This window comes from Lampetra fluviatilis, chromosome 26, assembly GCF_964198595.1.
Source record: "Lampetra fluviatilis chromosome 26, kcLamFluv1.1, whole genome shotgun sequence".
Taxonomy (NCBI): Eukaryota; Metazoa; Chordata; class Hyperoartia; order Petromyzontiformes; family Petromyzontidae; genus Lampetra; species Lampetra fluviatilis.
The window spans coordinates 11,337,616-11,364,254 of record NC_136300.1 but is presented as its reverse complement, the minus strand read 5'-3'; the positions used below and the strand labels follow the sequence as shown (position 1 = coordinate 11,364,254).

Below are 26,639 nucleotides of genomic sequence, written 5' to 3'. Positions count from 1 at the left end.
GCGTTGTGACTGATATCTCCCTTGCCAGGGAGGGAGCCGACAGCGCGCCCCCCCCCGCCCCCGGGACACAGACGGAGAGGAAAGAAGTAGAGATGGGGGGGGGGCAACCCCCACTTCTTCCCGATCCGCCTCTGCCGCCCCCCCCCCACCACGACCGCCCCTTCAAGAGATTCGACCCGGGGGAGGTCTGGGGCACACGGTGTCACCACGTCGGGGGACGGTGCAGTGCAACGCGGGCGGCATGATTCATGGGCGACGGCAAACGAAACCGCAGACGAGACGTCGCGTTATGTTGGCGTCTTCTTTTGTGCCCCCCCCCCATCCACTGTGGACGACCCTGATGGGGGGGGGGTAGACCCCGAGACGAGTCACGTGGTGGCCTCAACTCGGCCGCCGTCACGTGATTCTCGAATCGTCTGTTCGCGTTCTTCCAATGACTGCAAGCGAGCGATACACGGGGGCGTGGGGCGATACGATGCGCGTTGAACTTCTATCGCACCGTACGCAGTGAACCGTGCTGATAGGAGGTGCCGCGGGGGGGGGGGGCAGCAAACGATGCGCAGAAGAAATTCCAATGGGTGGGGGGGGACCCTGGCAGAAAGCAGTGGACCACCGTGTGTCAGAGAATGCCCACTGGGAGGTGGCATCACCGCCAGTGGGGTGAGATGGGGGGCACGTGAAGCGACAACACTTTTAGTGTTTTACCACCGGCAATCGTTTCCTTGACGCGGCCAAAACACAACAAACTGGACGCGACAATTCGACGAACTTAAACGGACGGTGACGTAATCCCCTTGAACAAGTAAAAAATTCTCTCTCTCGGTCTCTCTCACGGTTAATGAGAGCGGCGCACAGCAATGAAAAAAAAGCCACTTTAGAACGATGACACTGTGGTATCATCAGCATAGCACAGTAAGCTCGTGTTTTGTTTATTCCTCAGAGAGGGACTAGACGCTCAAAACGCAATTATGTCCTCGTGCGGTCCTTGGTGACTTGTGTGCAAAGCCTCGTCAACTCGCTCCACTCCAGCTCCCAGGCTTCATCACGGAGCGGCGGTGGCTAGACGTTAACTACCTCGGCCTGGTGCACAGGAGGTCGTGGGTTCGATCCCGACCCTGACGCCTGCTGCTGGAAATGTGGAGTTTGCGTGTCTCTCTCTCATCATCACGGTGGCTAGGAGACGTTAACTACCTCACCTGGTGCACAGGTCGTGGGTTTGATCCCGACCCTGCTGCTGTATATTTGGAGTGTGCGTGTCTCTCTCACATCATAATCACGGTGGCTAGATGATGTTAACTACCTCGCCTGGTGCACAGGAGGTCGTGGGTTCGATCCCGACCCTGACGCCTGCTGCTGTAAATTTGAAGTTTGCGTGTTTCTCTCCCCGTGGCCGCATGGAATTTACTCCGGGCCCTCCGAGAATCGAACCCAGGCTCCTCGGCGATGCCGGCTCGGCGCCTCGCCTCCGACACGGCCATGGTGACCCCATGGTGACCCCGCTCCCCGGACCCCGCTCCCAGCCATCCCCATCGGTATGAGAGGCCCCTCTTGGGGACACGCCCGTGCTACGACACTGTGTGTGTGTACACAATGTGTGCAGTGGCTGGCAGATTCATCAGAGGCTCTTGACAGGCGTAATGAGGCGATCATTAAAGTCGCTGTCACGCATTTGCGCGATCTTTAATTAAGGGCGTTAATGAACTTCTAAATCGCTGCGCGTGGGGGGGGGCAACACAGGGCAGCCGCCCCCCTCCCCCAAGGCTCCCCACGCCTCACTGACTCCGATTCACAGGCCACACGCCTCACACGCAGTGTTAGACACTCCACGTTGTACACAAAGACAAAGATCCCCCGTATAGCCTTAACGAACTGTAGGGTTCAAATATGAAACAACCCCGAAATATTTGTCACAGATGCTTGCCACTGAGTGCGAATCGAACTCATACAAAAGACTTTTCGGGCAAGTGCTGTTAGCGAGCACCTATAAAGGCCGGCACAGCACGAGGGGGTGGGTGGCCAACACCACGCCCGGCCGCCTTTGTCTCTCTAGTGGCGATGATTACACATCGCACCAGGTACTCATTTGAGGCCGAGTCGACCTAGGGGAGGCCCAGGGCCGGTTCAGATAATCGTCACTGATGTTGGCCGTGAGCGGGAATCGAACCCGGGTTGTCAGGTTTGTAGCGCAGCGCGCTACTGCTCCTCACACGTCTCACGCAGTGTTAGACACACCACGCTGCACACACCACGTCTCACACGCACTCTATACACTCCACGTTGCAGACACAGAAGCTCCCTGTCACTCTGCTGTCCAGATGCGGAACTGCCTCCCTGATGAACATTGTGGGCGAAATCACCGATTCTGGCCTTCGAGGCCTTCAAATGCCGAGCACACACACGGGACATCTCGTAACTTCGCCACACGCCTTGTAGTGTACGGAGTCTTTGAGGTGCAGTGAACCAATGTTCATGCCGATTTAGATCTGTCTTAGACGAGCGAAGCGGGAGCTGAGTTGTCGGACAAAGCTCTCAGTTTTCAGGTCGATCTACATGCCCACCATCACCTACGGGTAATGACCTTTGGGTAATGACCGAAAGGATGAGATCGCGGGTACAAGGGGCCGAGATGAGGTTTCTCCGCAGGGTTGCCGCGCTCACCACTCTCCGTGATCGGGTGAGGAGCTCGGTAACCCGGGAGAGCCTCGAAGTCGAGCCGCTGCTCCTCCGGATCGAGAGGAGCCAGTTGGGGTGGTTCGGGCACCTGGTGAGGATGCCCCCCGGTCGACTCCCCCTGGAACCCTACCGGGCAGCAGCAGCAGCAACGTCCCACTGGGCGAAGACCCCGGGGCCGGCCCAGGACCCGCTGCTGGGACTAAGCCGCTCCGCTTGCCTGGGAACGCCTGGGAATTCTCCAGGAAGAGCTGCAGTCTGTCGCCAGGGGCAGGGAGGAGGTCTGGCGGCGCGGCGGCGCAGTGTACGGCAGTGCAGGGTATGATAATGGAGAGTATGATAGTGGAGGGTACGGCAGTGCAGGGTATGATAGTGGAGAGTATGATAGTGGAGGGTACGGCAGTGCAGGGTATGATAGTGGAGAGTATGATAGTGGAGGGTACGGCAGTGCAGGGTATGATAGTGGAGGGTATGGTAGTGCAGCGGTATAAGAGGGCGGTGTTGGAACAAACCACCTGAGTCAGTTTCTCGATGCGTCAATCCAAAGTGAATCCTGCACGACTGCCTTTCACGAGCGTGGGCGATGGGAGGAGCGTGCCTACCACAGTGGCGCATGCTGCGACGGTGTGGGGGCACACGGTGGCGCATGACGGTGGCATGGGCGGGAACTGTGGGTGGCAGCATCGAGGCGGAGGCCAGGGCAGTTTGAAAACCACCAGTCACAAAAAAATTAAAATAAAACTCCAAGGGTCACCCGAGTGTCACTAAGCCACCCGTCGTCGGCGATGAGAGCGAGTTTTGATTTCCAGTCACGGTCGACCGAGTGCGACGCTGCTGAAGAGAAAGATAACGGATGAAGCTGCGCAGCGGCACTTTTCCTGCACCTCCCGTGAGGGTTTACGAGGAGCGGGAGGAAGGTGTGGGGGGGGGAGTGGTGGTGTGGAGGGGGTGGTGGAGGTGTGTGGTGTGGTGTGGTAGTTTCTCATGCCAAGAAAGCGACGTTTTCACGCTCCGTTCCGAGCCACCTCCGGCGACGGACGGCTGCAACGAGTGGTGCTCGAGTTGCACTTTTATTTTGACGCCGTCTCCCTTTAAAAAAGAAACAACAACACCACCGCCGGCGGAACGCAGGCGACGCCATTCGCCGGGGTCGCGTGCGCAACGACACTCCTCGGCGCCCAGCGAAACTGGCAGCCCACGCTTTGCACCGGGCGCAGTGCTGGCGGCCATGTTGGCCCGGCAAGCCGCCTCTGGCATTGAGCCACGCCGCCTCTGGCATTGAGCCACGTCGTTCTCGGGGCACAACTTAAAATGGGCAGCAGGGTGCCGGCGGCGGCGAAGAGCAGCAGCGGCAGCAGCAGCAGCAGCGCGATGAGTGACATTCAGATTTAAAGAGTTTTTTTTGCTTTTGCGCAGGAGGTGAAGATCTCAAGCTCCGGGTTCCGGCTTGCCGGCCAAATTCCCGGCCCCCAGCGGCCCAGTCTGTGACACGGCACCTTTCTCCTCCCAATTACAGCACACAAAGACAAAGATCCCCTCCCCCCCCCGTATAGCCTTAGCAGACCGTTTGAGCAAGTACTGTTAACGAGCATCTCTGAAGGCCGGCCACGGCACACGATGGGGTGGGTGGCCAGCACCACGCCCGGCAGATTTTGTCTCCCGAGAGCGGCGATGTTTGCACATCGCACCAGGGACCCATTGACAGCCGAGTCGAACGAGGGAAGACCCAGGAACTGGATCCGATTTTCGTCACCGCTGTTGGCCGTGGGCGGGAATCGAACTCGGGCCGCCGGGTCCGTAGCGCAGTGGCGCTAACTGCTGCGCCACCGATCCCCACGCAACACGCCACAAGCAGCCGCGCGCACACACGCACACACGCGATACGCGTGCGATTTGGACCAATATTTTCTCACGCGAAACGAACACCGAGCGAACACTGCGAAGAACAAACACGGACGCGACACGACGCGACGAGTCGACGCGTAGGCTCCGTGCGGGAAGGCGCACACCCCCGGGCTCCCTCAATCCCCTGCCACGCTCGCAAACCCCCCGCGGTGGAATCGGTACCACGACCTCCCCCCCCCAGGGGGATTGCGAGCGGCGTTTCTCTCCCGGTCAAGAGGCCGCAGGTGTCGCGGAGTTCCTCCGCCGATGGGCGCGGGGGTCTCTCCCGACAGCCGTCACCTCCAAGAGATAAAAGGGGAAAATAAGAGAAAGAAAAAAAATCAAGCAGCCCCAAGGTCTCGCTCCAAAATGCCTCGTCCGCCTCCTCACCCAGCACCCGCCAGCATGCACCCTCACCCACCACCACCACCACCACCACCCACGTCTATGTCGGCGCTGGCACCGTGGCAAAGTGCCGGCACCGGCCGACGTTCAACCGAACGAATTAACCAAATATTTCCAGAAGCACAAGGGCCATGTTACGCCGCGTTCCAAATTACTCCGCGGAGGGGGTGGGGTCGCAAAACAAGAGTCGAATAGTCGCTGGCACCGAGATCAACCACAACCACCACAACCTCGCTCCGTCAAGCAAGCCGCTGAGCTCGCCGCTGCACGGCAAAGTCCGTGACCACTTCTAGAAACCGGCCCGCGGAGTAATTTTGACGGCGGGTGCACGGGAACGGTGCCGCCCTCTCGCTCCCCGATCAAAGGCCGGGCCGCCCGGCATCCCCGTCGCTGCGTGTGGGAAATAGCGCCACCTGTCCTCCCGCCGCCCCCCCCCCCCCCCTCACGGCGCGCCAGTTCCAGGTCGGTCACGGAACAGTCGCGGAACGGCCCCGGAATGGTTACGGAACGGTTCGGGAACAGTTCACGAATGATCGCGGGAACAGTTCAGGAATGATCACGGAACGATTTCAGAACGGCCCGGAATGGTCACAAAACTATCATGGAACGATTCCGGAACGGTCACAGAACGGTCCCGGAATGATCACAGAATGGATCCCGGAACGGTCCCGAAACGGTCCCACATCGGTCGCGGAATGGCCGAAGATCGGTCGAGAAGGGGGAACGAACCCAGCTTCTCACGAGCGGAACGAGCGGGCTGGCAGGCAAGCGGGCGGTCCCCGTTGCGGATGGCGGTGGGCGATTACCCCCCCCCCCACCCCAATTGGATCAGTAGAGCTTCCAGAAGGGAGGTGGCGAGTGCTCGGGAGGCGCGGGCCCGGCCGTGAGCCCCTTCCCGCACGCGCACGTTCAGTCCGTCTTCTCCTTGTGCGCCAGGTGCGGCGCGTCGACAAACTCGCGCCCGTTGTAGAGGATGACGGCGCCCGTGACGGCGCCGGCGCTCGCCCAGAACGCCAGGTAGGCCAGCGTCTCCGTGAACGTGTCGCCTGGGGATGCACGACAGGGAAGCACGCACACGCACGCGCAATCGCACGACAGGGACAAGGTTAAAAGTACAGCGTGGACGCGAGCCGTACGTCCGCGCTGTTTCGGGGTTGTTTCAATAAAAGTAAAAAAAAAGCAACAAGAAAAAAATGGCATTTCGTTTTTAAAGACACATTTTTTTAGGGTGTCTTCATCCTATGGGAACCACAACGCAGGGCAGGACATGGACTGGAATATGGGGAGCAGAGAATGGAACAGAGGCAATGAAGAACTGGGGAGACAGTGTTGTGATGTTTACACACTACACAGGGTACTCAGTGACAACTAAAAAAGAAACATTTTTCATTTTTATTAGAGGTTTTTTGGGTTAGATCGTGTCGTTAAAACCCGCCACCACCCGACACAGCCAACTAGTAAGGGTTGTCACGTAAACAAAACATGCCAATTCTTCACTAGTACAGCACACCGATGTGTTGGAGAGCCAAGCCTACGTGTTAAACTATTTTATATTTTACCAGTTAAGGCCCACTGGCCACAAATGATAGCTCAACGAAGTGGCTTATAGTGTGGAAATTTATGGCAGCCAAACATTCTACAAACACATGTTGATTCTAAATGTGGAGGGAAAAACTGGAGGACCCGGATAAAAAAAAACACGTGACCACGAGGAGAGAGACACGCAAAATCCAAATACACAGGCGTTTGGGTCGGGATCTAATCCACGACCTCCTGTATGCCAGGCGAGGTAGTTAACATCTCGCCACCGAAGAACCAGACCTGGTGTCAATTACAGTTGTAATTATTTCACTGCACTCACATCCTAATCCAAATTTCAGCCCACAATGCTCCTGTAATTGTCATTATAATTGAACCACGGTCTGCGCAGGACAGATACAAACAGACCACTTGCCACATGGCTCGGCAATCAATGCCAGCTTGCTGCACTCGGAGCAGTGTGTTCACCGTTGCACCAACGTTGCCCACAAAGACAAAGATGCCCATATAGCCTTAACATACTGTTGGGGCAAGTGCTGTTAGTGAGTAGCACTTATGAATCTACGGCACACGAGGGGGTGGGATGGCCAACACCACGCCCGGCCGCCTTTGTCTCCCTAGTGGCGATGTTTACTACACACTGCACCAGGTACGCATTTCAGACTGAGTCGACCTAGGGAAGGCCTAGGACCGGTACAGATAATTGCCACTGGTGTTAGCCGCAAGCTTTCGTAGCGAAGCGCGCTAACCGCTACACCATGCACACGCATGTACACGAGACGCACACGCACACACACGAGACAAACACACACACGCATGCGCACATCACATGCACTTGCGCCAGGCAACATCGTCATCATCGCTCAGGCCACAGTGGACCGGAGAGTTAATCTCTGGCCGGTTGTCACGGGGCGACTGGTGACGATACCCGTGTGCACGTACGCCACCTGCGTGTCTGGAAGGGCACGCACGCCCTGCCACTACATGTGCATTCGCACATTCGGTCGCGCACACGTTTGCAGGCATCATTATATAAAAGGAGACTGTTTGGCAAAGTGCTGTTGTGATTCACACAGCCCTATGTCAATCCACTTTTATATGGGTTTCCTGACCCATCCCATCGTGCAGGCTGGTAAAAGGGGGGCCAGGGACTGGCTCAGATCACCATTCGCCACGGATATTAGCCGAGGCCAGGACCTGAACTCACCAGGTTTGCAGCATGCTAACACCACTGTGCCACCGCTCCACACACACAACCTTCCACATTCACACCCCACACACACGTGCGCGTGCACACACAGACACGCGCACGTGCGCACAAACACAAGGGCAAACAACATAACACTGCTGTCCAAGCTTCTCACACCTGAGGACCATCATCATCACCACCATCCCCCCTCCTCCTCCTCCTTTTCCTCCAACGTTAAATACACCTCCAGCACTCGAATGGCGGTGGCGATGCCACTGTCAGCACAGCCAGGGTTGCACTCTGCCACCACAACAGGTCGGCTTTGCTTTTGGAACGAGCATCGCGTTTCCTCTAGGTGCCTTCACCTGTCCCACAAACCGCGCACATGGCACTCACGCAGAGAGGACCGGAGCCAGCTAATGAGGAATCACTCGCTTTAAAGCACAGCCCTGCTGGGTGGCGCTGTGCCCTGCCCCTTGTCACGGGGCTTGGTCGCGCTCCCAGTACCACTTATCCCGGCTATTTCCATCCGCATAGGGGGAGACGGGGGGGGGGGGGGGGTCAAGGGCGGGGGAGCCGCGCAGGGAGCAGGCGAAGAGAACCCCGGCAGGGGTCCGCAAACTCTCGCGGTGCCATAAAGCGACCGCCCACGAGGCTTCTTAGCGCTTCCTCTCGCTTCGACGAGCATCTCGCTCGCTCGCCCGCCACGCTACTTCCATCGCCTGTGCTCCCCCCCCCACTTACCGAAAATAACAAAACCACACGCGTCAATAGTTTAAAACCTCGCCGCTTCATGGCTGTCCCTGCGCCGCACGCTCGCCATTCTTCAACATCTGCTGACCTCCGGCGACGGCCGCTTTTTGTATTTATTTTTTTTTTACGCTTCGGTCCGATGAAGCGTGATTTTTTGACGATGGAGCGAACGGCGTGGCGGGCGTGTGGTGGGAGGGGGCTCGCCGGGCCCGTGGCTTTGCCGGCTGTGATGGAACGCCGAGCCGCACCGGCTCACCGGCTCGACACGTGAGCCTGCAGCTCGGTGGGAGCGTGTGTTACGTGTAAAAAAAGAAAAGAACTCAAAACACCGAGTCAGTGGTGGAAAGTCCACATTCCTATGGCAAGGGCGAGTCCATCCATAGGACAACCACTGCGGAGTCAACCTCCCAGCTCGGATTTGAACCTGCGATCTTGCAATCGCTCGCTCGACCGGCTAGCCACCTGGCCACGTCCGAAAATCGCGAGCTGCTGTTGTTGTTGTGCGAGGTTTGCGCTTTGCTTTTGTTTGGCCGAGCGTACTACACCCGCGGCACCACCGCTGGGTGATGCGGAAAGAATAGATTTGGCATCTGGAATGCTTGTGGATAGCAGTGCACCACTCTGCGTAGGAGCGCCACAGCCGCCGACGTTGTTACAGAACTACTTTTGAAGACCTCTCTGTGACCTCTGGAGGTTGGGCACCGATTTATTCCCTTGAGGCGGAGGGCGGCGCAGCAGTAAAATCCATCGTGCTCAACGTCTCAGCATCCGCATCAACCCTCCCTGCGCCTTCACAAAGACCCCGCATATATAGCCTGGACAGACTGTTGGGGCAAGTGCTGTTCACAAGAACCTTTGAAGGGGTGGGTGGTCAACACCACGCCCGGCCGCCTTTGCCTCCTCAATGCTGTTGTACACACACAGCACCAGATACTGGGAGGCTGAGGTCCGGTTCACACATTCACCAATGTTATTTATCATGAGCCCGAATCAAACTCGGGTCGGCTGGATTCGTACCACAGCTGCGCTTGACCGCTGCGCCACCACTCCTGCCTTCACCAGTCCCGCACTGACCGGCACGGTGAAGTGCGGCCAAACAACCCCCGCCGCCGCACCCCCACAATCAGCACGGCTTGCGGATGGCTTCATCCAACAGCGGATAGCCAAGAGGACGCTGCCGTATATGTACGTGCACAATCACACTGGCTTTTTACATTTTCACAGCTGGATTAAACCCCAATAACGGATTAAACCAAATTAAATTGAAAGTGGGGGGGGGGGGGGAAGTGGAGGGGGTGGTTTTGTGCAGTCATCGGTGACCACCGGGCCAAACCAATCAGCTCCGCTCCACTTGACAACCCAGTTTGGTCACCAGTGGCTGCCCACACACAACGGAGGCCACGATTTGCCGAGCCAGGCCACCTGGTCGCTCCACATTTTCCATGCCCTTTAATCGCCGACCTGGACGACGCATTCTAGTGCCAAGGAGGGGGCGACAGTTTCTCTTGTTCTGGTTCATTTTTTTTTGTTAAACACCTCAACTGCTGCTCTAATGCGTTTGGCACCCGGGGCTGCCAAGCAGACGCTGTGGCTCTGACTTTGTATTTTTAGCCGATCCAGAACCCTCTGCTATGCTTTGATAAGATCGGTGTCTGGCTGAGGAACGGCAGGCAACCGGGTGGAGTACAAAGACAAAGATCACCCGTATAGTCTCTAACAGACTGTTGGGGCAAGTGCTGTTAGTGAGCACCTTTGAAGGGCGGCACAGCATACGAGGGGGTGGTGTGGCCAAAACCACGTCCGGCCGCATTTGTATCCCCAGTGCTGATGACGTTTAAACCCCTCTCCAGGTACTCATTTAAGGCTGAGTCGACCTAGGAGAGGCCTAGGACCAGCGTTATTGGTCGGGGTGAGTGGGAATAGAACTCGAGTCTCCGGCTTTGTAGCGCAGTGCGATATCCACCACACTACCGCTCTCCACTCACACACAACGGATAAAACAAAAACAAAGATCCCCCTTGTTGAATCTGTGAGATTGTTGTGGCAAGTGCTGCTTGCGAACGCCTATTAAAGCTGGCATGGCACAGGAGGGGGTAGAGGGGTCAGCAACAAAGCCCGTCCACCCGTGTCCCGTCTGTGCTGATATTGGAACGCTGCGTGAGCAGACACACCTTGGGGGGGTAATAGGGGAAGTGTGTGTACGTGTGTGTGTCTGTGAGGACTGGTGGCACAGTGGTTAGCGCGCTGCCCTATGGACCCGGGGATCCGAGTTTGATTCCCGGTCACGGCCAACACCAGTGACAATTATCGGCGTGTCCGTCTCGTGTGTGTGTGCGTGTGTTCGTCTTGTGTGTGTGTGTGTGTGCGTGTGTTCGTCTTGTGTGTGTGTGTTGTCTTGTGTGTGTTGTCTTGTGTGTGTGTGTGCTGTCTTGTGTGTGTGTGCGTGTGTCTCGTGTTTGTGTGTGTGTTCGGCTCCTGTGTGTGTGTGCGTGTGTTCGTCTTGTGTGCGCGCGTTCGTCCCGTGTGTTTGTATGGGCACACGTGCGTGGTGTAGCGGTTAGCGCGCTACACTACAAACCCAGGGATCCGAGTTTGATTCCCGCTTGCGACTAACACCAGTGGCGATAATTTGCACCGTTCCTGGGCCTCCCCTAGGTTGACTCAGCCTCAAATGAGTACCTGGTGTGCTGTGTAAACATCAGCATTAAGGAAACAAAGGCGGCCAGGCGTGGTGCTGGTCACTAACTGCACTTGCCTCAAAAGTCTGTTAAGGCAATACGGGGGATCTTTATATATTTGTTGCGTGTGTGTGTGTACTTTGTAGCGAACATCTATGAAGGCCAGACATCACCGCCACTTTGTGAACGGTGGTTGTAATGTTATTGCAGCATGGGTGTGTTGGTGTGACTTTCAAGTTCAACTTCACCAGACCAGGACAAGTCTCATCGCGCAGTGCGTGAACCACTCCACTACCGCTCCCTACAATTCACGTACACAAACATAAAGTCCTCCCCCCCAACCCACCATATAGCCTGAACGGACTTTTTGGGGCAAGTACTGTTAGCGAGCACATATGAAGTCCACCAAGGCACACGAGGGGGTGATGTGGCCAAAACCACGCCCGGCCGCCTTTGTCTCTCGAGTGCCGATGTTTACACACCGCACAAGAAACTCACTTGCGGCAGAGACGACCTAAGGAAGGCCCAGGCCCCGTTTCAAATAACCGTCAGTGGTGTTGGCCATTAGTGAGAATCGAACTCGTGTCTATCGTGTAGCGCTAGACGTGACACTACCAGCCCCCTACTTTTCACACACAAAGACAAAGATCCTCAAGATAGCCTTAACAGATTGTTGGAGCAAGTGCTGTTAGCGAACACCTATGAAGACCGGCACTATACACGAGGAGGTGGGTGAAAGACACCACGCCCGGCCGCCTTTGTCTCTCCAGTGGCAATGATTTTTACACACCGCACCAGGTACTCATTTGAGGTTGATTCGACCGAGGGAGGCCCAGGCCCATTTCAAATAATCGTCAGTAGTGTTAACAGTAAGTGGGAATCGAACTCGGGTCGATCGAGTAACGCTCACCGTGACACCACCGCTCCCCCCTACGTTTCACACACAAACACCGCACCACCCCCCAACCCCCCCCCCTCCAGCGTCCCATTCCTCCCACACGCATTGCTCACCGGTGGTCAGCAGGCAGATGATGCACATGGAGAAGGCGACCACCATGACAATGGGCAGCTGTGAGGGTACAGGGAGGGTGGAGATGGGGACAGAGAGGAGGAGAGTCATTCACGCGCGTAAACACGACAAGCAGAAAAAAAATCGTCCCCGCGCACCGCGGATCCTGCACCAACGTGCAACGCGCGTTCATTTTCTCCCGCACGTTGCAATACCGTTGCGGAATCCACGTATATATATGTTTTTACCATGCGCACGTGATCAGTAACAAAAATCTGACAGGGCAACTGTCAGGTTAAAAGGGGGGGGGGGGCAAATGCATTGGCGTATTTGCAAACAGCCCCTTTTTGTTCGCTGTGGATTATGTCTCCAAGTGTTGAGCACGAACCCTTTGATCGCTGAGGCCGGCGGTCCAATAGATGAAGTTTCCCAAGGCAACACGACTTCACCGTGCACACTGGAGCATCTTTACGAGAGCTGCAGTGCCTACCACCCGCCCCCCCGGAACGGTACAGATGGATGGATGGAGCTCATGGATTAAGGGCTTTCAAACCGAGTTGTAAACCATTAAAAGTGGTGGTCATACATTATTTAAATACTCCGGAATGCGCACATGCCATAATAATAATAACCATTTGTCCCGCTCACTCATTTCATGATAAAATACGATTGTGCGACCACAAACTCGAGAGGCGTGCATCTGCAGCGGCACTTACCGCCCCTTCTAACCCTTGTCATTCCACTGCTGGATGAAGGCCTGTCAGTAAAGTATACTGTTTGTTTAACGAGGTGAGAACTCGAGAGACAAGGATCGGAGTCTCATTGGTAAGAGTCACCTCACAGGGTGTGTGTGTGTGTATGGTGTGCATGTGTCTATGTACGGCGTGTGTGTGTGTGCAAAAACAACCCCCTACCTCCTCGTGGTGCCGGAGTGCAACGCTGTGGTGGGCCGTGCCGAGGGGGGAGGGCCATTCCCCTCATGGCGTTTGTAACAACCACAGTGGCCCAATGGGGGCTCTGGACGGGTGCGAGGGGCTGGTAACCCTTGCACCTTCAATTAATTACCACAAAACCACGTCTAAAATATATATTAATAAGCTTGTGCCGGAGGCCCCGGGGGGACAGGCGTCTATAACGTCTCCTGGACCCATTTGGTGGAGCCAGGAGATTGAATCTTTACCCTCGGAGCTCCTCCAGAAACAACAGAAAACCACTGAGCGTGGTCACATGGAATGTTCGAACGCTCACTGCGGAGGAGAGGCTGCCACTCCTCTGTAGGAAGCTGGACCGGTACCGCCTGGATCTATGTGGTATTCAGGAGGCCCGGTGGACCGGCTCTGGCCCCTGCCACCATGAGGGGTGGACAGTCCTCTACTCGGGCCAGGAGACCACCAAACAACAGGGAATGGATCATCTTGGGAACAAAAGAATGAAGGGGGCGTGGGAGGGTGGCGGTGAGGTGTGGGAAGCTTTAAGCCCCAGACTACTTTGGGCTCGCCTTCCCATCAACCAGAGGCGAGGAGTGGTGGTCGTGGTTACTTATGCCCCCACCGAAGACGAACATCCGTGGAGGGATGCAGGCAAGGCCGATGAGTCAGATGGCTTCTATGACCTCCTGTCACAGGTGCTAACTCAAGTGGCCCCTCGGGATAGAGTCATCCTGTTGGGCGACTTCAATGCCCGAGTTGGTCATGATGCTGGCACCTGGTCTGGAGTGATTGTAAGGCATGGGCCAGATCAGCTCAATAACAACGGTAGAAGGCTGCTAGATTTTTGTGCAGCCCATGGGCTTGTAATTACCAACACACTGTTCTGGCATCGGCGCATCCACACAACATCATGGATGCATGCCGGGTCCAAGCAAGAACATCTACTGAACTACGTAGTCACGGAACAGCGGATGCGGGCCCATGTCCTTGACACCAGGACCTACCGTGGAGCTAATCTGCCCACTGACCATCGACTTGTCATCTGTAAGATGTGCCTGCCATTCTTCCACTCCGGTGGTGGGTGTACACCCAGGACCCCATTCAAATCCAAGGTGGCCTGGTCTCAGCTAGCTGATGAAAGTTGCAAGCGAGAATTTCATCATCGCTTGCGGCTGGGGTTGGCATCGTCCCCCACTCCTGATGTCGAGGGGAAATGGGCGAGGTTTAGGACTGTGGCTCATGCAGCTGCAATAGCTGCTTTGGGTACACGGTCCAGACCTCCCCAGAGACCCTGGCTGACAGAGGTGTTCAGGCTGGCTGAGAAAAAGCGACAGGCCCACTCTCATCGTCTACAGCAGGGGTCCTCAAACTTTTTAAACAGGGGGCCAGTTCACTGTCCCTCAGACCGTTGGAGGACCGGACTATAGTTAAAAAAAACTATGAACAAATTCCTATGCACACTGCATACATCTTATTTTGAAGTGAAGAAACAAAACGGGAACAAATACAATATTTAAAATGAAGAACAAGTAAAGTTAAATCAACAAACTTGCCAGTATTTCAATGGGAACTATGGGCCTGCTTTTGGCTAATAAGATGGTCAATGTCCGGTTCCATATTTGTCACTGCTAGTCGTAACAAGTGGTGCAAGTGTGCATCCGTTAGTCTAGATATGGTTGTAGATTTCAAATGTTTCATTCTGGAAAAAGTCTGTTCACAGACATAAGTGCTGCCAAAGATGGTTGCCATTTTGAGTGCATGGTTCCTGAGATGAGGATATGTCTCAGAGGGGAGAGATGCATAGAAATTATGAAGGCTGCTTGACTTGAATGCGTCTTTCAGAGAGTCACAATTCTGCAGTTCAGCCAGTTCCATTTGGTAAATTGTATCCACATTTTCAATGTCAATAGAAAATGGGTTACGGAAAAGCTGTATGTCCTGTTCATGGAGATGAAGCTCTTTAAATCTAAATTGGAACTCCTTTTGCAATTTTTCCAGTGAATCCACACATGTTTTGTTTGGGAATGCAACCAATGGTTTTTCCGCTAACAGATTTTGAGTTGTGGGGAGATGGCAGAAGTTTTCCTCCTTCACTTGTTTGATGAGGAGGCCTAATTTTACTTCAAATGCTTTGACATGTGATTGCATATCACAGATGAGCTTCCCCTTTCCTTGAAGTTGCACATTGAAACTGTTGAGTAGCTCTGTTACATCTGTCAGAAAGGCAAGGTGCCATTTCCATTCTGCATCATTGAGCTCTGGTACTTCTTTGTTTTTTGAAAGCATAAAAGCTGTAATCTGTGGAAGTAAGTCATAGAAACGTTTCAAAACTCTCCCTCGACTCAGCCAACGGACTTCTGTGTGGTACAGAAAATCTTCATAGTCAACATTTAGCTCAGACAGAAATTCCTGAAATTGTGGTTGAGTGCATGAGCTCTAATGAAGTTAACAGAGTCCCACTTCAGTGATTTACTACACAGCGCTTGTTGGTGGATGAGGCAGTGTATGGCTATTGGATGAGAATGGTTATGTTTGTCCATCTCTTGGTTAATGCGAGCAATTACTCCTTTCTTAGACCCCACCATGCTAGGAGCACTTATCAGTTGTCACACTGGCTAGTTTAGCCCAGTTCAGCTCCAAACCATTCACAGTTTGGCAAACCTTTTCATAGATATCCTCTCCTGTAGTTGTTCCTTTGATGCTTTGCAGTGCAGCAAGCTCTTCTGTGACTTCGAAATAGTCATTTGTCCCACGAATAAAAATGAGAAGTTGTGCAGAATCACGAACATCATTGCTTTCGTCGAGTGCCAAGGAAAAATAAGAAAGTTTTATTGTGGAGTTTTGCAAATGCTGATGCAAATTGTCTCCCATTTCTTCAATCCTCCGTGTAATTGTAGGTCCTGAAAGACTCACTGTACTAAATAAATCGGCCTTCTCTGGACACATCTCTTTGGCAACAGAAAGAAGGCATTCTTTAACAAATTCTCCCTCCACGAATGGTCTGCCAGTGCACACTATTAGCTTGGCAACTTGAAAACTTGCTCGCAGTGATGAAATATTTAGCTGCTTCTGCTTCACAAAAGTATTTTGCTGAGTTGTTAATGTATTTTTAAGTTTTAATATTTTATCTTTTCTCACTTCTCCGACCAAACAATCATATTTATCTTTATGTTGAGTTTCATAGTGTCGACGTAAATTGTATTCTTTGAACACAAACACTATATTCTGGCATATCAGACACACAGCTCTTTCCTTGTACTGCATGAAAAAGTAATCATAAGTCCACTGTTCTTTGAATATCCTACACTCCGAGTCAATTTTTCTCTTTCTTGACATCATTGTTTCCTAGGGAGTCAAAATTGCTATTAGTAAAATTCCAATATATATACAGCGCTACAAAAACAATATACCAGCAATAACTTTGCCCACACAGAGACACACAGACTGCACTGCCCATCAATGCAGTCTGATTGGGGGAACTCCGCTTTTACCCCAGGCTCACACTGGTGCGGGTGCCATTAAAAAGTTAATTACACCTGCAGTTTTGTTCACAGATCGCAGTGCGATCTGCGAACTCGCATAGGAATCTGATTGCATGGGGGAGAAGACCCATGCGATCCGATTCCACTGCAGGAAAAAAGAAGGCACATGTGCCTTTTTTCTTCCGAATCTAATGCAAGTTCAGCCATACAAGCATATGGCTGAACTCGCACTGCTCAGAGATCGCAACAGTATGAACCGGGGCTTACACAACATACAACATATAACCTCATACAACTGAAGAGCAATCAGAATATAAATGCACTTACTGTCATTTAAATTGGGGTTCCTACTCCTCGGCTGTCTGTCACTGACCAGCACGGGAAAACAGCAGGCAGCCCCTCCAGAGATCAGAGATCACTCTGTTATTACCCCTCTATCATTTACTCAGCACACAGGAATATCACTGGGAGTGGAGCCGAGGGGCAAGTGAGGGAGCTGAGGGAAGGAGAGCCAGTCAAGCGCAGCCAGGGGAGGGCTGGCAGCCTTAGGCCTGGGGGGCAAGTCCAGTCAATTGGCCCATTGAACCATTCACCAGCGCAGCCCAATGAGTGCCCACCGCCGCAGCTCAATCAGTGCCCACCGCCGCAGCTCAATCAGTGCTCACCAGCGCAGCCCAATGAGTGCTCACCAGCGCAGCCCAATCAGTGCCCACCACCGCAGCTCAATTAGTGCTCACAAGCGCAGCCCAATTAGTGACCATGGGCCGGATAAATGTCCTCGGTGGGCCGCATGTGGCCCGCGGGCCGTAGTTTGAGGACCCCTGGTCTACAGCATCCAACGTCAGAGAATGAGGAGGCTTACCGCAGCCTTCGCTCGGAGGTTCGGAGAGCCATGAGGCGCTGTAAGGATGGGTGGTGGTTGCGGGTTGCTGAGGAGATGGAGTCTGCCTCAATGGCCCGCAATCCCAAATTTCTATTTAACCCCATCAAAAAAGTAACCTGCAGCACCACACCTATTACCATCATTAGGAGAAAAAACGGGGATCCCTCGGCATAGAAAACATCGTGGGACAAAGTGGGGATGACCCTGCTGAGGCTACGGTGTCTCAAATATTGGAAGAAGTCACCCCCTGTGAGCAGCTGGCTGAGGTGCCATCTGTTGAGGAAGTACTGAAGGCGATCCAGAGTCTGAGACCAGGAAAGGCACCGGGCAGAGATGATCTCCCAAGCAAAATCCTGAGGGAGAGTGGCGTTTGTGCACAGACTGCCCGACATGTCATCATAACAACAGTCTGGACCAATGGACGGTTTCTGCAGGATTGGAAGAATGCCCTGGTGGTCCCCCTCTTTAACAAGGGGGACCGCACAGACTAACAACTACAGGGGCATCTCACTCCTCAGTGTGCCGGGAAAGGTCCTGGCAAGGATTATTCAACATCGACTTGCCAAGCACGCTGAGGAGAGGCTTGCGGAGCCCCAATGCGGTTTCAGGAAAGGGCGGTCCTGCACAGATGCCATATTTTCTGTCCATCTGCTACAGCAGAGGTGTAGGGAATTCCAACAAAACCTACATCTCTGCTTTATTGACCTGGTCAAGGCCTATGATACCATCAGTAGGCCTGGGCTCTGGGTTTATCTTCGTGCTTTCGGAGTCACTGACCCGCTGCTCACGATCATTAAGGACCTTCATGATGGTGAGCGGGCCCGGGTAAAACTACGTGGCCGGGAGTCAGAGCCATTCCCTGTACACCTTGCGGTGGCGACAGGGATGTCCTCTGGCTCCCACATTATTTAAGATCTTTTCGACCATGTAGTTAGTGAAGACTTCTATGGCTGTACCAGAGGAATTTCCATCTGGTACAGATACAATGGGAGGATGATTGATGCCCGGGTGCAGTCAAGGGATGGCTCCCTATTGGTCAACCACGTTATGTATGCCGATGATCTGGTAATTGCCGCTCACTCAGAGGAGCTGGAGGCACTGCTGCTGAACCTTGAGCGTGCCACCAAGAAGTGGGGCCTTACCATCAGCCCCACTAAAACTAAGCACCTGCCTGGGTATTTTGTACCATTGGACACTCCACCCCCACAACTCCCAATTAGTGATGGGGCAGTTGTGGAGAGAGTGGAGAGTTTCCCATACCTGGGCAGTGTGCTCATGATCGGCTCCGGTTTGACAGCAGAGGTCTCACTCCGAATCAGTCGAGTAACATTATCTTTTCATCGGTTGCGTAACGCTGTGTGGAAGCTACCTGATCTGTCGCTCTGCACGAAGCTTCAGGTCTTCTCGGCCACGGTTATTACCTCACTTCCTATGCTTGCAAAACGTGGACCCCCCTAACGGAACATCTTCGACGGTTAGAAACATTTAGGCTGGCCTGCCTACGATCCATCCTGGGTTTAACCAGGCTGGATTGTGTGAGGAGCTCACAAATCCTTGAAAGATCTGGACGAAGTCCCATCGGTGAGCTTCTCCGGCAGGCAAGGCTGCGTTGGCTGAATCACGTAGCCCACATGCCTAAACAGCTTTTGTTCGGCCGGATAGTGGGGGCTAAACGGGCGCGGCACAGGCTAGAGAAGAGATGGAGTGATGTGGTACAGGAGGACGTGGAGCTGAGTGGACTTGCTGATGACTGGTACCAGCGGTGTCAGGATCGGCCTCTGTGGAGGAGGCTCGCTACTGGGCAGTTGGAGGCAGTCGCCCTCCAACAACAACGGAGGGCGGAGGAGCGACGCTCACAACAACGGCACAGTAGGGGGCACAGGTGGTGCATCAGCCAGTCATCTCAGTCAGTCGACCCGTGGCACCTGGGTCTGCCCCGTGACCTCTTGCCAGCGGGCGTTCGACACTTCACGTGGCCTCAACGTGCACATAGCCTGGCACAAGCGTCGTGGTAACGTCACCGCCACTTAGTGGCGAATGGCGGTTGTTGTTGAGCGTAGGTACGTTTTGAATCATCTCAGTGTGTGTGCATTTGTGTGTATGTATATGGCAGGCTGGGTGTCTTAAGGCTTAATGCTGGCAGGAGATCACGGGACAGACCCAGGTGCTCTGGGTTGACCGACTCATGAGATGACTGCCACCAGCTGTGCTCCTCACTGTGCCACCTCGCTGCGTTTTATCCGCCCCGGCGCTCCGCTCGTTATTGCGAGCGTCGCTCCTCCGAAACGCATCTCAGGCTGGCACAACCACTGTGGTGACGTCAACACCGCCACTTCGTGGCGAATGGCGGCTGCTGTTGTTTTATGTTCATGCGTAGGTATCTATTTATGCAAATGTAACCCGAGTCATTTGAAGCGTGACAGTTGGCGTTTAATCGCTGAATTTCATCTTCCAGGGACGCCGTGCCCACGCGTGCACCCCCGTGTCAGTGCTCGCAAAATGCACATGCCAGCAGCAGCAGGAGCAGCTTTAATGCGAGGCTCCATATCTGAGAGCGACACCTCCAAAAGCGCAACGGAGTCTGGACTCAATCCATCTCTCGCCTTTGGCGGCGAATCTTCTCCAGTCGCTCACAAATTGGGTGAGGAGCGGCGGGGCTCGTTTGAGCCGCTTGATTGTGTGACACCGAGGGGCCCCGGGGCTGAGCTCGTCTGCATTTCCTTCTCGCGGCAACCAAATTACCGCGGGCTGTCATGGTGTGCCACTGCCGTGACGACCCGTAGCACGCGGAGGGATTGGGAGCGTCTTACTTCAAGGCAATAACTTCTTCTTCTACTTTCGTTTAATTATTCACTCAGCAGCAGCACGCCGGGAACGAACGCTCGCAACAGTGCGTCCGCCGCGGAGATGGAGCAATGGAAGTCGGCACGTGCGCTGGAGATTGGTGGATCGTTGCTTCGCAGGATTGTTGGGGGGTGGATTGATCATGGCTGATAATGATGATTTTTGCTAGTGATCTGCATTAGGATAGTTGACCAATGCCAATGAATGTGGAAATTGGGAAGAGCCGAAATAACCCATGCTGACAAGTTGGATAATAACAATTAGGGCGTCAGCAATATAAGTTTTAACGTGACAATTATCGCAAAATCAGTTAACTTTAACTAATAATTGTATTCGCTCGATGGGCATCGAGGAGATGCCCTGGCTTGCCGGGAGAAGACGGTACCACAGCTAAGTGCAGACACAACACTCTATACTGTACAGGATAGAGTGTTGCCTCCTCGTATGCGTTGATTTTTTCCGCGTGCTCCCGTTTCCTCCCACATGTTTAACAACTCATTAAGTGTGGACAACTGTTGTTATCGCCAGCTCCTCGCCGCCTGCTTGCTGGTTTCCCACTTGTCTGGGGATCCTTGGCGATCGGGAGAAGCAATTTGTATTAACGGCAATGATGCCGCGATAAAAAACTAAATACGAGCATTTCACATTTTTATCGCCTTGTTTTCTCTGCTTTGATGTACTTTAAAAGGGAATCAAGAAAGATTGCTTTATAAATTATTCAACTGCAGTTCACTTAACACGGCCCGCCATGAGTCTTCTAATCATTGCACCCTTACAATCTATGACGCTGATAACGCCCATGCTGTCACAGGACAATGACGTCTTGTGTTTGACATGCTGTCATTTACTCGTGAAATCATTCTACAATCATGGGTAATACCAATTAAAAAAAACGTTTCCATTGTGAACTTTCAAGAAAAATTACGAGCTAAAAAATATAAAACGAATTACTTCGTAAACAATAAACGGGGAAAGATATTCACGAAAGTGCAGTGGGCTAACCGCTGCACAGCTGCTCACCAAACCGTGACAATCATGTCCAAGACAACAATGCACCCCCCACCCCCCTCGTGTAGCCTTAGAGTGACTATTGAGGCAAGTGCCGTTCACAAGTAGCACTTACGAATAAAAATCTCTATTCATACTGAATGAAAGCTATTGAGCTCTTTTCACCAATGTCCAGTCGATGGAGGGCACGGCGCACGAGGGGGGGGCAGGCAGCACATGCGCGCGTGTTGGTGCGGACCCGTGCGGGCGTGGAATGCGAGACGACACTCACGGCCATGAACTTCCAGTCCTTGTGCTCGTGCAGCAGCGGCGTGGCCCTCTCTGCCTCCTCCACCACGTAGTTGCCCAGGAAGAGGTCAATGGAATCCTGAGCCGGCGGTTTGCGGTCGTCAGATTCAGCAGGGAGAGAAGGAGGGCAAGGGGAGGTCACCCCGGGGTGAGAGGGCAGGGATAAGGGGGTGAGCGGGGAGGTCAGGGGTCAAGCAAACTGTTTGCGCTTTCCATTACTCAACAGTCCTGCAGTCGCAGCGGCGTCCGAATGCCGACGGTGTGGACAGAGTGTCAATACCGTGCAATCACAGACTTGGCGACCTTTCACTTAGCTTTGCGTGTCCAAGCTCCAACTAAAACTAAAACCTTAACTATGTTTCATTTTTACCACGTAATGCCCACTGAGCTATTTAGCTCTTATTCAGACGCGACCTGGCCACAGATGATAGCTCAATGCAGTGACTTATCTTGTGGAAATTCATCGCAGCCAAATACTCTTTTCGCATATTTCTAAATGTGGAGGGTAAAAACTGGAGGACCAGAAGAAAAATCCACACGGCCAAAGGGAGAGAGAGAGATGTGAAAACTCCAAATACACAGGTATCAGTCGGGATCAAACCCACGACCTCCTGCATACCGAGCGAGGTAGTTAACATCTTGCCACCGTGGCACCCCAACTGTTGGGGCCTCCACAGTGGCATGTGAGCATATTCATAGTGACCCGGCCTATAGTGGCCAGCACAGTGGTACCAGCTGCAGGGACCTGAATAGTGAACTACACTATTGGTGGGACTGGTCCTGAACCACGATGGCCTCTGCTAGCATAGTCTGAATAGTGGCCTCAAATTCCAGATGATAAGCCACTACACGTTGGGCTATCTATCATTTGTGGCCAGGTCGCTTCTGAAAAAGAGCTACATAGCTCAGTGGGGGCCTTTGGTGGCCAAATCAAAAATAGTTTATATATTTTTTAGAATAGTACATGAGAGGCCTAATTGGCAACCTCACGTCTTCCTCGTCTTCGAAGCCAGAAGTCTATTATCACATCGGGGGTCAGCCACTCGGGTTTCCTTTTCTCCATGAACTTCTATTCCATGCCGTGGTCGCATGGATTTTTCTCCGGGTCCTCCGGATTTCCCTCCACGTTTATAATCAACGTGCTTTTAGAGCATTTGGCTGACGATATATTTTTGCGTGATAAGCCACTTTCGTTGAGCTATCATTTGTGGCCAGGTCGCTTCTGAAAAAGAGCTACGTAGCTCAATGGGCCTTACCTGGTAAAATAAACAAGTCTATAGTCTCACAGAGTGTTAACCGCCGCTCCACCCACGGCTTCGCGTGCTCGCAACATTACGGCGTACACCGTGCCTCTGGGAACACCGCAGCCCAAATGGTGGCCTTCCCCCGGTAGGCTATGAGACTGCGTCCCTCACCAGCCTGTGGCAAGCTCACCTGCCGGAACCCGTCGGAGAAGTTGTTCTTGTAGTAGCGGATCATGGAGTTCCACCCGTCCATGAGCAGACCGCGCTTAGTGCGCTTGCCAGTGCTGTCGGGCGAGGGGCAGGTGGGGGGAGGGAGTGCGTGAGAGAATGGGGGGGGGGGGGTGATTCATAATAATTTACATATGTAAGGCGCATTTAATCCGTATATCCCAATGGCCATGTATGTGTAGAGGAGTGAAATATGTGGTGCGCACAATTAGCCGAGGGCAACTGAGGGCAAACGGGTGCGCACGTTAGGTTTGCACGGGCAAACTGCCAGTTGTTAAGGGGCAGAGCAGGTGCAAACGGGGTCGACCGGTAGTGCACCTCAAAACCGGAGGTGTTGCCATGGAGACGGGAGATAAGGGTTGATTGATGGGCAAACAGGCGCCAGCCCGGCTGAGCTTAAAGAGACACATGAGAGGTCTCGGGTAATTGGCAAGGGGATATTAAGGACATGTGCATGAGCGGAGCGGGGAGTTGTTGCTGGGGACACGAATGAAGACATCTCGCTCGAGCCGTCAACGAACCTCAACCCTCACGCGTCGCCGGGCGGGTGTTGGCTAATCCCCCCGCCCGGGTCAGGCGGGTGAGCGGGTCTGAGGGAGCATCGGTGCGGGCAGCGGTGGAGTTGTAGAGCTGCTGTGTGCGGAGATGCTGTGTGCGACTATGCCGTGTGCAGAGTCGCTGAGAGCAGAGCTGCCGAGTGCAGGATAAGTGAGGTGTAAAGTAGATACGAGGGGGAGAAGTTAAACCTAAGTGACCATACAGATAGTTATAGGAGTGCCTACGACTGGTGCAAGAACAGGTGAATAAAGTGTAAGCACGTGACCTGTTACAACGTGTCGGTGCGAGTAATTTTTTAACACACTACATATGGAAAGCAGGAAAAAAACAGAAACAGGGTAAATGGCCTCAAGCAATGTTCTTCATGGAAAGGCCCGCAGGCCAATGGCGGCCCTTGGTGGCCTTTAGCGCAGCCCCCGACAATACACAAATGTGAAAACAAACCCCATCTTGCTGTCAAACCCAACAATGGTTTCAAATGCGTGGCAGCCCTCTGATGATGTCTTATCAGCGAAAGTGGGCCCCCCCCCCCCCTCTGAAAATTTGTGAAAAACACTGGCCGAGATCTAGGGGGTAAAGGCCAATTTAAAGAGGTGAGTTTTCAAGGGGGGCTCTGATTGTCTTATCATCAAAGACAAAGCATTCTAAAGCTTGTGAGCTGTACTGGCAAATGCCCAATCACCCCTACAGGAAACGAGCCTTGACCTCGGAGTACTGAGAAGACGGCAATCTGAAGAGCTCAGAGCGATCTCGTTGGTGCACGAGTGGACCAGGAGTGCGAGTGGAGTTTCTTCAGGTGGCGTCGAGCTTTGCAAAGTAGCAAGCTATCCCGTGTCTCCCTTGTGACAGAGAAATGTGACACCACGTCGCGGGGCCGTCGCCCGGTCGCTAACGTACGTGTTTAGTTCATCGCGCGCGCGCACAACGGGAGCGTTATCGCGCCAAGGAGCGTAAACCATCTCGTGAACTGAGATCGTCCTCGCAGCCGCGGCGTTTGGCTCGCTAATCGAACAAATATGGTCACTGCATCGTGTACTTTCAGATGCGGCCGTCTGGAAGGCTCTTCCGTCTGATATTAGGAAGCCACTGGAGCTATGAACTTGTAAATCGAAGTTGAAAACTAATTTCTGAAGAACTGCATTTTGTGTTTAGTTTTGTTGTCCTTCTCCTGCACCTCTGATTAGCGTGGTTGGCTACGTATGGTGCGAAAGTTCAACATACATATGTACATACAACAGGGCACGCGGTGTTTCACGTGGACTGCTAGATGCAGTTGTGGTAGTTGCCATGAGGTTGTGGCAGTGGTCATGTGCTGCACGCGATGTGGTTGTGGTGGAGGGCGTGCAGTTGTGATCCTATGGTTGCCGAAGTAATGCGCTTGAGGTGATGATCATGCGATGGCTGTGATTGTGTTATGGTCGTACAGTTGTGGTCATGCGGTTGCGGTGGTGATAATGTGGTTGCTACGATGTGGTAGTGATCGTGGGGTTGCCGTGATGGTGGTAATTATGCGATTGCTGTGAAGCGATGGCGGTGGTCGTGCGGATGTGATCACGCGGTTGCTGTTGTGGTGGTGATGATGATGTGGTGAATTGGATGTGGTTGCAGTGGTGATGGTTCATGTGGTTGTGATGGCGATGATGATACGGTCAATGGGATGTGGTTACGGTGGTCGTGGTTCGTGCAGCTGTGGTGGTGGCCGTGTGACGCTCACCGCGTAAAGTCGGTCTTGAGCGCGCCCGTCCCAGCGTACTGCTTGGCGCAAGCATCCGCATTGTCGGCCCAGACTGTGGGGGGGCAGCGTGGGGGTTTCGGTGGGGAGGGGGGGTGGGGGTAGGGAGGTGCAGAGAACGGCCGATACTTTAGTTCAGGTCTGTGAGGGTCTGACGGGTGACGAGTGGACACAAGACCAAAAGTCTTTCGTCTAAAACTAGACTCAAATATTTGTTATTTAACCAGGTAAAGGCCCACTAAGCTATGTAGCTCTTTTTTCAGAAGCGACCTGGCCACAACTAATAGCTCAATGAAGTGGCTCATCGTGTGGAAACGTATAGTGGCCAAATACTCTAATGCACCTTTTTAAATGTGGAGGAAAAAACCGGAGGACCTTGAGAAAAATCCACGCGACCACGGGGAGAACATATAAAACTCCAACTCTACAGGCGTCAGGGTTAGAATCGAATTCACGACTTCAGATATACCAGGGGAGGTAGTTAACATCTCACCACAGTGGAGCCCTCTCCCCACCGTGGCGCCCTTAACTATATATGGTATCGTTAAGAAAATAAGAGGAATCAAGAGCATGGCGAGACAACAATTTGAACACAAAACCTTTCGATGCGAGACGGCACATCACACTCCGCTGCTCTGCTACAGTTCACACAGAAGGGCCAGTGACACAACTTCGCTTGGAGCTGCAATTCCTCGAGAGCTGTCTCTGTAACGGTGACGTAGCTGCTATGACAGCCGCATTTAGCAGGGATGAAACGAGTCTCTGGACGTCCCGAAGACGAGCAGGAAGTCCGATGGCTCTCTCCCTGTCAATCGGGGAAGCCTTTTTGAGACCCTCTTGCAGAGTCTGACGGCCCATGATGATGATCTAAGCTGTCACCATCTCATCCACCTCCTCTTAAACCTTTCAATGAAACTAAATAAATGTTTATTTAACCAGTTAAAGGCCCACTGATTTATACAGCTCTTTTTTCAGAAGCGATCTGGCCACAAATGATAGCTCAACAAAGTGGTTAATCATCATGTGGAAATTTCTAGCAGCCAAATACTCTAAATGCATGTTTCTAAATGTAGAGGGAAAAACCAGACGACCCAGAGAAAAATCCACGTGACCACGGAGAGAACATGCAAATGCAAAATATAGAGCAGGCGTCAGGGTCGGGATCGAACCCACGAACTCCTGCATAACAGGCGAGGTAGTTACCATCTCGCCACCGTGGCAGCTTCTGCTCCACACAGTGCGGGCCTGTCCTTAGGCGCAAACATTCAAAATGATTCTTCCTCAGGTCCTCGTGTATCTCCTCCACATGGTTGCCA

The 26,639-nt window shown here is 53.3% G+C and overlaps 1 protein-coding gene across 1 annotated transcript in view; it reads right to left on the bottom strand.

The window, feature by feature from the left end:
- Positions 1–3,698: 3,698 nt before the first annotated feature.
- The window catches only part of SACM1L (SAC1 like phosphatidylinositide phosphatase), a 61,452-nt gene continuing 38,511 nt past the window's right edge, over positions 3,699–26,639 (bottom strand). The window contains exons 15-19 of the mRNA XM_078868776.1: positions 25,306–25,378; positions 22,996–23,089; positions 21,545–21,640; positions 12,130–12,187; positions 3,699–6,005 (exon numbers count right to left, since the gene is read on the bottom strand). Coding sequence (XP_078724902.1) covers positions 5,869–6,005; positions 12,130–12,187; positions 21,545–21,640; positions 22,996–23,089; positions 25,306–25,378 — 458 coding nt within the window. The 3' untranslated portion in view covers positions 3,699–5,868. The remainder of the gene's footprint in view (positions 6,006–12,129; positions 12,188–21,544; positions 21,641–22,995; positions 23,090–25,305; positions 25,379–26,639) is intronic.